The sequence below is a fragment of the Aquarana catesbeiana genome, linkage group LG02 (assembly GCF_042186555.1).
Source record: "Aquarana catesbeiana isolate 2022-GZ linkage group LG02, ASM4218655v1, whole genome shotgun sequence".
Taxonomy (NCBI): Eukaryota; Metazoa; Chordata; class Amphibia; order Anura; family Ranidae; genus Aquarana; species Aquarana catesbeiana.
In genome coordinates this window covers 220,919,214-220,933,009 of record NC_133325.1, presented here as the reverse complement: position 1 = coordinate 220,933,009, position 13,796 = coordinate 220,919,214, and the positions used below count along the sequence as shown (strand labels likewise).

At 41.6% G+C, this 13,796-nt stretch overlaps 1 protein-coding gene across 1 annotated transcript in view; it reads right to left on the bottom strand.

Annotated features, from left to right (window-relative positions):
* The window catches only part of TDRD3 (tudor domain containing 3), a 467,037-nt gene that overhangs the window by 115,261 nt on the left and 337,980 nt on the right, over positions 1–13,796 (bottom strand). Inside the window, exon 9 of the mRNA XM_073614239.1 lies at positions 9,564–9,720. Within this exon, the coding sequence (XP_073470340.1) occupies positions 9,564–9,720 (157 nt within the window). The remainder of the gene's footprint in view (positions 1–9,563; positions 9,721–13,796) is intronic.

The window sequence follows — 13,796 nt, the reverse complement described above, 5'->3', positions numbered from 1 at the left end:
CTAAGATTATGATTTAGCCAGGGGATCATAACAATGCTGTCATAATATTGCTATGGCAGAACCTTCTGATTAATTGCTTCACTCTACACACAGAGTATATACAGGAGATGAAAACCTGCAATAAATAGATTATGGAGACTGTACTCCTGAAACTAATATGCAGATCTGTAGTCCTGACTTCAAATTCTGCATATTAGTTCCAGATCAGACACTGAATGTATGGAAGCTAGAGACAGATCCTCAGTAAACATCTCACCACAGCTGACACTATACGTAAATCTTTATATTTCCTGTATAATGTGAGCATGAGGCAGGAAGAGGCAAGATCAAACACAATATACAGCGCATCTGAAAAGTATTCACAGCGATTCACTTTTTCCACATTTTTTTATGTTACAACCTTATTCCAAAATGGAACAAATGAATCATTTTCCTCAAAATTCTACAAACGATACCCCATAATGACAACCTGAAAGAAATTTTTTGAATTCTTTGCAAATTTAATTTAAAAAAAAAAACGAAAAAAAAAAAACACATTTACAGTGCCTTGCAAAAGTATTCACCCCCTTGGCTTTTTACCTATCTTGTTACATTACGGCCTTTAGTTTAATGTTTTTGATTCTGAATTATATGTGATGGATCAGAACACAATAGTCTAAGTTGGTGAAGTAAAATAAGAAAAATATATACATAAAACAATTTTTCAGAAATAAAAAACTGATAATTGGCATGTGCATATGTATTCACTCTCTTTGTTATGTAGCACATAAAAAACTCTGGCGCAACCAATTACCTTCAGAAGTCACATAATTAGGGAAATGATGTCCACCTGTGTACAATCTAAGTGTCACATGATCTGTCATTACATATACATATACTGGCAAACTGGTCAGAGTTAAGGGAAAGATGGCTGGTGCTAAATACAGGGATATTCTTGAGCAAAACCTCTACCACTCTGTTTGTGATTTGAGGCTAGGACGGAGGTTCACCTTCCAGCAGGACAATGACCCCAAACACACTGCTAAAACAACACTTGAGTGGTTTAAGGGGAAACATGTAAATGTGTTGGAATGGCCTAGTCAAAGCCCAGACCTCAATCCGTCAGACGTAAAGATTGCTGTTCACAAGCGCAAACCATCCAACTTGAAAGAGCTAGAGCAGTTTTGCAAGGAGGAATGGGCAAAAATCCCAGTGGTAAGATGTGGCAAGCTCATAGAGACTTATTCAAAGCGACTTGGAGCTGTGATAGCTGCAAAAGGTGGCTCTACAAAGTAATGACTTTAGGGGGGTAAAAAGTTATGCACATTGACTTTTTCTGTTATTTTGTCCTATTTGTTGTTTGCTTCACAATAAAAAAAAAAAAAAAAAATCTTCAAAGTGTTGGGCATGTTCTATAAATTAAATGATGCAAATCCTCAAACAATCCATGTTAATTCCAGGTTGTGAGGCAACAGAACATGAAAAATGCCAATAGGGGGTGAATACTTTTGCAAGGCACTGTACATAAGTATTTACAGCCTCTGCTCAATACTTTGTTGAAGCACATTTGGCACCAATTACAGCCTCAAGTCTTTTTGAGTTTGATGCAAACTTGACACACCTATTTTTGGGTAGTTTCTCCCATTCTTCTTTACAAGACCTCTCAAATTCCATCAGGTTGAATGGGGTGCGTCAGTGCACAGCCATGTTCAGATCTCTCCAGACATGTTCAATCGGGTTCAAGTATGGGCTGTGGCTAGGCCACTCAAGGACAGTCACAGACTTGTCCGGGAGCCACTACTTTTTTATCTTGGCTGTGTGCTTCAGGTTGTTGTCCTGTTGGAAGGTGAACCTGTGCCCTAGTCTGAAGTCCAGAGCGACCTGGAGCAGGTTTTCATCAAGGATGTCTCTGTACATTGCTGCATTCATCTTCCCCTCGATCCTGACTAGTCTCCCAATTCCTGCCACTGAAAAACATCCCCACAGCATGATGCTGCCACCACCATGCTTCATTGTAGGGATGGTATTGGCTAGGTCAGGCCAAAGAGGTCTTTGTTTCATCAGACCAGTGAATTTTGTTTCTCATGGTCTGAGAGTCCTTCAAGTGCCTTTTGGCAAACTCCAGGCAGGCTGTCATGTGCCTTTTACTGAGGAGTGGCTTCCGTCTGGCCAGTCTACCATACAGGCCCGATTGGTGGAGTGCTGCAGAGATGGTTTTTCTTTGGGAAGGTTCTCCTCTCTACACAGAGAAATACTTGAGCTCTGTCAGAGTGATCATCAGGTTCTTGGTCATCTCCCTGACTAAGGCCCTTCCCCCATGATCGTTCAGTTTGGCCGGGTGGCTTTGTCTAGGAAGAGTCCTGGTGGTTCCAAACTTCTTACGTTTATGGATGATGGAGGCCACTGTGCTGTTGGAGCCTTCAATGCTGCAGACATTTTTCTGTACCCATGCCCAGATCTGTGCCTCAATACAATCTTGTCTCGGAGGTCTACAGGCAATTCATTGGACTTCATGGCTTGGATTGTGCTCTGACACGCACTGTTAACTGTGGGACCTTATATAGACAGGCGTGTGCCTTTCCAAATCATGTCCAATCAACTGCATTTACCACAGATGGGCTCCCATGAAGTTGTAGAAACATCTCAAGGGTGATCAGTGGAAACAGAATGCACCTGGGCTCAATTTTGAGTGTGATGGCAAAAGGCTGTGAATACTTATGCACGTGATTTTTTTTTTGTTTTTAATTTTTAAGAGATTTGCAAAGATTTCAAAACATTCTTCTTTCAAGTTGTCATTATGGGGTATTGTTTGTAGACTTTTGAGGAAAATAATGAATCCATTGTGGAATAAGGCTTGATTTGATTGTAGCCGTATTAGTGCAATTGTGACAGAGAAAATTCAGTACTCAATTTTCTCTGGAATAAGGCTGTAACATAACAAAATGTGGAAAAAGCAAAGCGCTGTGAATACTTTCTGAATGGACTGTATACAAAAAAAGTTAAGCAGTACTCTAACATTACCTGTTTATATCATGCAATCTATTTTTGCTTTGACAAACCGCTTTGACTAAAGTTAGGAAATTTTTCATTGTATCTTCAGTAAGAATTGGCTGGGTTTCTGACACGCTTACTTCACACTTCTTTTCTCTACACATCTGCTCTACAGCAGGAAACTTTCTACAGGAGTCAGTGATGAGTGAAATTTGCTCCCTTTTTGTTGACTGGTAGCTTCTGAAGCAGCATTTCTGGTGATATTTGTTACATAGCATGCCCCAATTTCTAACATGAATGTATTATGGAATAGATATTTTTTTCCATTAAAGATACACTGTAAAAACCTAATATTAATATATATTAATTTAACGGTTCCAATTTTTTGTGGAACCAGAGCGGCAACGTACCAGTCTATGCCATCCCCTTTTTTCAGTAATAAGATGGCCTGGAAAATGTGTTTGATAGGGCTTTATTTTTTTTTCTAAATCAAACTTTATTTTTAACATGTGTTACAACAAAAACATACACATTCAAAATAAAAAAGGAGGTATATAAAAAGACACATTTTGCTATACATTAACCACTTAACAACCGGCCCATAGCCGAATGATGGCTGCAGGGCGGTTGCTTAACTCTGGGAGGACGTCATATGACGTCCTCCCGGAATTCCCCTCTCATGCGCCCCCTGGGGCGCGCACCCGAGCACATCCGTGACGGATCCCGATAAATGGCCGCTGATCGCGGCCGTTTACCATGTGATCGCGCCGTCAAATGACGGCGCGATCACATGTAAACAGACCGGCGTCATCTGATGACGCCGGTTCCTCTCCTCCCCTCCTGTGTACCGATCGGTACACTGTGGAGGAGAGGGGGATGGATGGATGGCTGCAGCGCTGTGGGCTGGATGTGTAGTGCCCACAGCGCTGCACAGAGACATCCATCCATCCATCCATCCTCAGCCATCCCTTCTGCTGTGCAATACTCTGCAAAGCCCCTATAATACTCTGCAAAGCCCCCATAATACTCTGCAAAGCCCCACATTACTCTGCAATACCCCCACAATACTCTGCAATACCCCCACAATACTCTGCAAAGCCCCGCATTACCCCGCCATACTCCACAATACCCCGCCATACCCTGCCATGCTGAGCCATGCTCGGCTGTACTCGGCCCCTGTATGTGGCCAAGCTGTGGAAGTCTCACACATGTGGTATCGCCGTACTCAGGAGGAGTAGGAGAATCTATTTCAGGGTGTCATTTTTGGTATGTACATGTATTGTGGTAGAAATATTGTATAAATGGACAACTTTGTGTTAAAAAAAAAAAATGTGTTTTAACCACTTCCCGCCGCCGGCCGTCATACAACGTCCTTGACTTTGTGCGGGGATATCTGAATGATGCCTGCAGCTACAGGCATCATTCAGATATCAGTTTTTTCAGCCGGCGATTCCCTACACCATAAGAACGATCATAGCGGCTGTTCCACTGCTTGATCGTTCTTACGGGAGGCGAGAAGGGATGTTCCCCCCCTCCCGCGCTTCTACCGACTCACAGCTACGATCGAAGCCAGGATCGTTTTTTTTTTTTTTTATTTCAGTCTTCCCAGCCTAGAGGTGAGATGTGGGGTCTTATTGACCCCATATCTCACTGTAAAGAGGACCTGTCATGCCATATTCCTATTACAAGGATGTTTACATTCCTTGTAATAGGAACAAAAGTGGTCAAATTTTTTTTTTTTTGGAAAAAAGCATCAAACGAAAATAAATAAAGTAAAATGAACAATAAAAAAAAAAATACAAATTTTAAAGCGCCCCTGTCCCTGTGTGCTCGCATGCAGAAGCGAACGCATACGTAAGTCCCGCCCACATATGAAAACGGTGTTCAAACCACACACGTGAGGTATCGCTGCGATCGGTAGAGCGAGAGCAATAATATTGGCCCTAGACCTCCTCTGTAACTCAAAACATGTAACCAGTAAAAAATTTTAAAGCGTCGCCTATGGGGATTTTTGAGTAGCAAAGTTTGGCGCCATTCCACAAGCGCGTGCAATTTTGAAGGGTGACATGTTGGGTATCTATTTACTCGGAGTAACTTCATCTTTCACATTATGCAAAAACATTGGGCTAACTTTACTGTTTTGGTTTTTGTAAAGCACAAAACAGTTTTTTTTCCAAAAAAACGCGTTAAAAAAATTGCTGCGCAAATACCGTGCAAGATAAAAAGTTGCAACGACCGCCATTGTATTCTCTAGGGTCTTTGCTAAAAAAAACATATATAATGTTTTGGGATTCTAAGTAATTTTCTAGCTAATAAATGATGATTTTTACATGTAGGAGAGAAATGTCAGAATTGGCCTGGGTGCTCCAGAACGCCTGAAGGTGCTCCCCTGCATGTTGGGCCTCTGTATGTGGCCACGCTGTGTAAAAGTCTCACACATGTGGTATCGCCGTACTCGGGAGTAATAGCAGAATGTGTTTTGGGGTGTAATTTGTGGTATGCATATGCGGTCTGTGAGAAATACCCTGCTAATATGACAATTTTGTGGAAAAAAAAAAAAAGTAAAAAAAAACCTTGATTTTGCAAAGAATTGTGGGAAAAAATGACAACTTCAAAAAACTCACCATGCATCTTTCTAAATACCTTGGAATGTCTTCTTTCCAAAAAGGGGTCATTTGGGGGGTATTTGTACTTTTCTGGCATGTTAGGGTCTCAAGAAATTAGATAGGCCGTCAGTACTTCAGGTCTGATCAATTTTCAGATATTCGCACCATAGCTTTTGGACTCTATAACTTTCAAAAAGACCAAATAATATCCACCGATTTGGGTTATTTTTACCAAAGATATGTAGCGGTATAAATTTTGGCCAAAATATATGAAGAAAAATTACTAATTTGCAAAATATTATAACAGAAATGAAGAAAAATGTATTTTTTTTTACAGATTTTTCGGTCTTTTTTCTTTTACGGCGCAAAAAATAAAGAACCCAGTGGTGATTAAATACCACCAAAAGAAAGCTCTATTTGTGTGAAAAAAAGGACAAAAATTTCATAAAGATACAGTGTTGCATGACTGAGTAATTGTCATTCAAAATGTGAGAGCACCAAAAGCTGAAAATTGGTCTGGTTAGGAAGGGGGTTTAAGTGCCCAGTTGTCAAGTGGTTAATGATATAATTATGAGGAGAACGCCACAATCTAAACCACATACAAAAAAAGCAGGATCTGCAGTATTAAATAGTATTAGCACTATAATACATTAACCTATTCCCATAATTTCAACTAAAGACCCCCCCCAATATTCCTCACGGGTTACTGGAAAACTGCCTATCTTGTCTCTTTAAGAAATATCAAGGAGTATTGTTTGGAATTGAGAAATTGGTTATATAATCATGCCATCTTGCCCACATCAATGAATACTTTTTCAGTTTAGCCCTTTGTTCATCTGTAAACTTCTCATACTCTATTAATTTGTTATGTTCGTTGACCCATTCTCCCACAGAAGGAGCAACCCACTTTAACACTATCAGTTTGTGAGCCGCAAATAGATTTTGGCACCAGATCTTTGGTGTCTATACAATTATTAACATGCCTAATATCGCAATACTATTGAAGGTTGGGGCGGATGTTCTAAATTGGGTTAATGATGCATGGCAAAGCTGGAGGTATTGATCAAAGGAGGATTTATGTAAATGAAGTTTGGTTTGGAATGATTTGAATTCATTGGTCACAAAAAGCTGGGGAATTGTCTGAATGTCACCAGCCTTCCACACTTGAAACCCCAGAGTTTTTCAACTCTGGTAAATTATCATTCTCTCAAATGAGTGTAAGGCCTTCTATATTCAATGTTCCAGACTTTCCCCATAAGGTGGACTGTAGGGTAGTGTGAAGGGTTCTTAGTATAAGGCCGGGTTCACACTGATATGACACAACAGTCGTACCACTGTGTATACGACTTTGCCCTGCGACTTGAAGTCCGACTTCAATGAACTTTGAGCCAGACAATGCAGGCACTGTGTATTTTAGTATGAATCTTTAAGGGGAACTCCATCCCAAATGAAAAAAAAAATGGCATGGTTTCTCGCCCAAAATCCATACCACACCCTTATCCGAGCATGCAGCCCAGCAGGCCAGAAAAGGGGGTGGGGACAAGCGAGCGGACCCCCCCCCCCGAACCATACCAGGGAGCATGTCCTCAACATGGGGGGATGGGCGGTTGGGGCAGTATTTTATTAAGGCAGCTCCAGCGTCTCTTCTGACATCTGCTCCGCCTCCGGCTCTTCTCTCTCTTCTGGCAATGTCTTCTGCCTCTGCTGGTCCTTCTAGCCCTCTCTGGTTCTTCTGCCTCTGCCTGCTGTCTTCTGCCTCTGCCGGGTCTTCTCCACTGTCTTCCGGGTCTTCTCAATCTGTTCTTCTTCCAATGTTGACCTGATGCTCTCTCCCACTCTAATGCTGGGTGCGTGGTGTACCACTACTTATATTGGCATGGGGCCTGGTCATTGAGAGCTCATGTCGCATAACGTGTGAAAATCAATGTTTCCCTATGAGAGCTGTCTTAACTGGTCTGACACAAGTCGATCCGATTTTGAAAATGGTACCTGCACTATTTTGGTCCGACTTTGATCATACTTCAGCCCATTGAATATTACTGAAGTCGGATCGCCGTCTTAACTGATCCGACTTTGGCATGTAACTTGTGCTCTGATTATCTTGAAGGGGAACCAAACAAACAAAAAACGGCATGGGTTCCCCTCCAAGACCATCAGTCTGGCATGGATTTTAAGGGGAACCCCTCACACCGAAAAAAACATGTGGGGTCCCCAAAAATCCATACCAGACCTTTATCCGAGCACGCAGCCTGGCAGGCCAGGAAGGGGGGGGTGGGGACGAGCGAGCGCCCCCCCCCCCCCCCCCTAAACCATACCAGACCGTATGCCCTCAACATGGGGGGTGGGTGCTTTGCGCCTCCCAGCCCAAAGCACCTTGTCCCCATATTGAAGAGGACAAGGGCCTCTTCCCAACAACCCTTGCCGGTGGTTGTCCTGGGCTGCGGGGGCAGGGGCTTATCGGAATCTGGAAGCTCCCTTTAACAAGGGGGCCCCTAGATCCCGGCCCCCCACCCTATGTGAACGAGTATAGGGTACATCGTACCCTTACCCATTCACCTAAAATAAAGTGTCAAAAATAAAACACAGTACACAGGTATTTAAAATATTTTATTAAGGCAGCTCTGACATCTCTTCTGAATTCTTCTCCCTCTGCTGATTCTCCTCTCTGCGCTGTCTTCTCCCTCTTCTGCTGGGTCTCCTCGCTCTGTTCTTCTTCCGATGTTGACTCAATGCGATCTCCTGGTGGCACTGGGCGGGGCCACCCGCTGACGTCATCTGGACGCCCTGCCCCCCTGTGACGTCATCGCCCCATCATGCCCTGGGTGATGACGTCACAAGGGGGCTGGGCCTCCTGATGACATCAGCAGGTGGCCCCGCCCCGTGCCATTATAAGTCATTGCACACGGCGGACCCAGCATTACACGAGAGATTGCATTGAGTCAACATCGGAAGAAGAACAGAGCGAGAAGACCCGGCAACAGAGCGAAAAGACCCGGCAACAGAGCGAAAAGACAGCGGAGAGAGGAGAAGAACCGGAGAGGGAGAAGACGTCAGAAGAGACGCCAGAGCTGCCTTAATACTTAAAAAACCTGTGTACTGTGTTTTGTTTTGAACACTTTTTTAGGTGAATGGGTAGGGGTACGATGTACCCTATACTAAATCACATAGGGTGGGGGGCCCCCTTGTTAAAGGGGGCTTCCAGATTCCGAGAAGCCGCCCGCAGACCCAGACAACCACCAGCAAGGGTTGTCAGGAAGAGGCCCTTGTCCTCATCAACATGGGTACAAGGTGCTTTGGGGTGGGGGGGAGCACCCACCCCACCCCATTTTGAGGGCATGCGGTCTGGTATAGTTCAGGGGGGGTGCCTTTCCTCGCCTGCCGGGTTGCGTGCTCAGATAAGGGTCTGGTATAGATTTTGGGGGGCACCAACGGCGTGGGGGTTCCCCTTAAAATCCATACCAGACCGAAGGGCCTGGTATGGTCTTGGAGGGGGAATCAATGCCATTTTTTTTTTTTTTTGGCGTGGAGTTCCCCCTAAAGATTTATACCAGACACAGTGCCTGATATTGTCGGGAATATAAGTCGGATCCCTGTTCATTGAAGTCGGATGGATGTTGGACTTCAAGTCGCAGTTCGGCAAAGTTGGATCCACAGTCGTACGACTATCGTGTCGTACCAGTGTGAACCTGGCCTGAAGGTAGAAAAGGCCATCTGGGTATTTTGGTTAAGATATTCTAGGATGTTGATTCCTCCAGATCAAGCCTTGATTTATATAATTACACTTTATGAACATCTTGAGGGGGATCCACAAAGGGTAACTAGGATCCACAAAGGGTATATAGGAGCTTAGACATCCATATCAATTTTAATAAATGTATTCGACCAATCCCCAATAGGGCCAAATTTTGAGCTTGTGATGTCCTATAAACACATGAATGTTTTGGTACTCCACTGTATCTATCCATGTTATAAACCAGGTGACAATACCTCGTGCTGGGAGCCCTTGAGCAGGTTTAGGCTTACTGCCAGCTATTAGGAAGTTAAGAGCTGCTTCCATATTGTTGCTGTAGTCCATAAGAGCTTGTCTGGCTGACTCTTTACTGAAGCCCATCTCTGTGATGTGCCTCAGTGCCTTTTCATCAACCTGCAATAGAATAAATCCAAAGAATACATTTAATAACCAACAACATTCAATTTCTTATTCCAGTTGCAAGATTGTCACTAAGACTGTAATCACATTTCCCTAGCTTATATTGCAAAGCACTATGAAACTTTATTTTCACAAAAATGCCTAATGCAATATCAGATCCCTAGCAAACAGTACCAATTATATAGTCTGATAGTGCTCTGATAAAACAAAGAATTTAAAGTGCAGGAACAAATAGCAATTTAAATAAAACATAATTCACAGTTATATGAAGATGTGAAAATGTAGCTGTTTTAGAGATAAAGAGAAAAAAATGTCTCAAATAAGTCCTAACAGGATTTTTAAAAAAAAGGACAGATTTACAGTTGTTTCCTCAAATTTGCACATTAAAGCTGAAACATATTGATCTTACAGTTTTCTTCACTGTATTTTTCTGCTTCCTGAAAGGCCACTTATTTAGTTGAGCAATTTTCAGATGTAATTAGATTATTGAGTGACAAATCATATGCAACGTCTTAAAAGGCTTCTGGGATAAAATGTACTCAGAATGCGGCTTAGGATCATCCAAATAGAACATCTATTATCGAGATACACACGGAGTGTTGCATGATATTTTATTAGCATGTCCAATCGAAAACATCATCATTATTGCCACACAGTGCTGACAAGGCAACCACAGCTTTAAACTACATTTATTTTTGTACCCGAGGCATTGATTGATCAATTAATCTGCAATTCCACTCTACACATTGCTTACATTCTGAGTATCACAACATCACTGAATTACCTGTACAGATCAAGAGGTGATTAATAAAACTTATGTTCATACTTTGTGTCAGCATGAAACTAGCAATACATGCAAAAGTAACCCTTTTTTGTTTTTCTTATATTATCTAAACATAATTTTTAAAGCATATAAACATATATGCTTTATTTGTTAAAACATATAAACATATATGCTTTAACAAATAGGAGATTATAAAGGTTTTTATGTACTTGCCATATCTATGCTTGTAAACCGACAATTCTGGATGAAAGATGGGTCATTGGTAGAGATGAAACAACTAATCGGCATAATCGATTCTGAAAATAGTTGGCAACTATTTTCAGAATCGATTAGTTGGTCAGCCAATTAGTTGGCCTACATACAGAATGCAAATGACGTGCTCGGCTTTGAGCGGGTGATATCAGAGTGATGCCTGTAGCTACAGACATCATCCAGATATCGTCTTTTAGAGCCGGCGAATCTGCGCACCATAAGAATGATCATAGTGGCTGTTCCGCCGCTTGATCGTTCTTACGGGAGGCGAGAGGGGACGTCGCCCCCCTCCTGCCTCCCTCCGGTGCTTGTACCGACTCACCGCTACGATCGGTGAGTCGGTCACAGGATCCGCCAGCCCAGGATGTTTAGCATAGAGATTTCCGGTGGACCAGATGGTCGCCGGAGTCTCTATGATCGTTCGGAGGCAGGGCGCGATGTTATGACTTCACGCCCGGCCTCTGTATTAAAAAGAACAGCACCGCTTCGGCAGGGAAGCGGTGATCGTTTTATTTATTTATTTTTTTATTTCAGGCTTCTAAGCCTAGAGGTGAGATGTGGGGTCTTATTGACCCCACATCTCACTGTAAAGAGCACCTGTCATGCTTATTCCTATTACAAGGGATGTTTATATTCCTTGTAATAGAAACAAAAGTGATCAAAAAAAATTTGGGGGGAAAAAAAGTGTCAAGCTAAAATAAAAAAAAGTAAAATTAACAATAAAAAAAAAATTTTTTTTAAAGCGCCCCTGTCCCCGTGAGCTCGCACGCAGAAGTGAACGCATACATAAGTCCCGCCCACATATGAAATCGGTGTTCAAACCACACATGTGAGGTGTCGCCGCGAATGTTAGAGCGAGAGCAATAATTTTGTCCCTAGACCTCCTCTGTAACTCAAAACATGTAACCAGTAAAAATTTTTAAAACGTCGCCTTAAGGGGATTTTTAAATAGCGAAGTTTGGCGCCATTCCACGAGTGTGTGCAATTTTGAAGCATGACATGTTGGGTATCTATTTACTCGGCGTAACTTTATCTTTCATATTATGCAAAAACATTGGGCTAACTTTCTTGTTTTGTTTTTTTTTAAAGCCCAAAATGTTTTTTTTCCCCAAAAAACGCATTCGAAAAATTGCTGTGCAAATACCGCGTTAGATAAAAAGTTGCAATGACTGCCATTGTATTCTCTAGGGTCTCTGCTAAAAAAACATATATAATGTTTGGGGGTTCTATGTAATTTTCTAGCAAAAAAATTATGATTTTTACATGTAGGAGAGAAATGCCAGAATTGGCCTGGTAGGCAAGTGGTTAATGGATAGGCAGAGGGCAGGAGAGTCTGGAAGGAGCACCCCCCCCCTTAAAGGTACAGGGGCACACTGAACACCTTTACTATAATTTGTGGCTTACTATGGGGGCACTCTGAAGGCAGGAGGAGCCAGAAGCGCCGGTACGGGACCACAGAAGAGGAGGATGGGGGCGGCTCTGTACAATACCACTGAACAGAGCAGGTAAGCACGACAAGTTGTTTAAAAAAAATAAAATAAAAATTCCAATGTTTAAAACAACTTTAAGGGCTCTGTGCAGGGAAGATCAGTATCTGAACCCAGGGAAGCTGGGGTCTGATAGAATGGAGGTAATATAGGTATTCCGATTTAAAGTAAAAGTTTACCAGTATTGTGCATTATATTTAAAATTATTATATCCATGCATAAAAGTCACAGCCTTTTGTACTACTTTACTATAAAAGATTTATATCCTCCCTCCATATAGCTTAATGTCGGAGTTAATACCCTGTATATCCGACTTCTGGGTATATTTATTATTGCATACAAAAAGCATGCCGCTGCTGCTACTAAATGCCTTATGCTGGCCATACACGTATTAGATGAAAAATATTTGTACGAAAATTCTTTGTACATCTGATGAATGGACAAATGTCGTTTGTAAATTTCACTTGCTTTTAAGGCCCCAGGCACACCGGTCTGACTTCAGGTACGACATGCTATTTACAAATCGAACCTGAAGTAGCATCTAATGTGTTTCTATGGCAGTGTTTTAATAGGTACGATTTCAAGTAGTGCGCTTTGAGAAGTAGTTCATGTCTTATTTTTTCAGGACAATTTCACTGCTAAAAACTAGAATATAAATCATGCTGCAAATTGTACCTGTGTCTATATCAGCACTACTTGAGCCTGAAAGAAGTTAAATATTAGCCCTTTGCTAGTTTGTAACTTTTGTTCATACCATCACAGTTCCTCCCTGTGACATGGACAGCCCCTCTCACTAAAGTAGCACTGAAGTCATATCAAATTGTTACAAATCTCACAGAAGTAGTGGTGACCTAGTGGTTAAAGTCAGGCTTTAAATCGTACCCGATATGACAGCAGGCTTACTTTCAATTGTAAAATGTAATTTCTGAACAAAAACCACATAAACTGTCCAATTTGTTGCATCTATTCTGCTCCTTTGAAATTTCCCGTCACTGTTATCGAAAACGGAACGTTGATATGACCCCACTAACTATTAGGAAAACGAATGAACATTCTTAAAAAAAAAAAAAAAATTCAAAGAAAAAATTTGTTAGTGTATGGTCAGCATAAGTGACTGCAAGCGCATGTAGCTTGTACCAAGCTACCTGTCTATGACAAGGGAGTCTATCATGCATGATTTTAAATCTGCAGAATCGTATTTTATATCTCTGTCTTTTCTTCTCAGACTGGATTAGATATTTTGTTACCTAACCATATAAGCTGGTTATATGTATTTACCACTTACCACTTATATAGATATTCAAGAATAAATGGTATTTTTTTAAACTTTACATATTAACTAAACTTTGTGGCTTTTTATCCGAGTAATCAAAACAAAAATCAGTCAATTATGAATAATCGATTATGAAAAAAAATCGTTAGTTGCAGCCCTAGTCAAAGGAATAAATTATTCAGGTACCTTCAAAACTCGTCATTAAATGGGGCCTTACTCCATTTTGATGACAAGTATATACCTTTTGTTTTAAAGAGCAATTATACACAAGTAA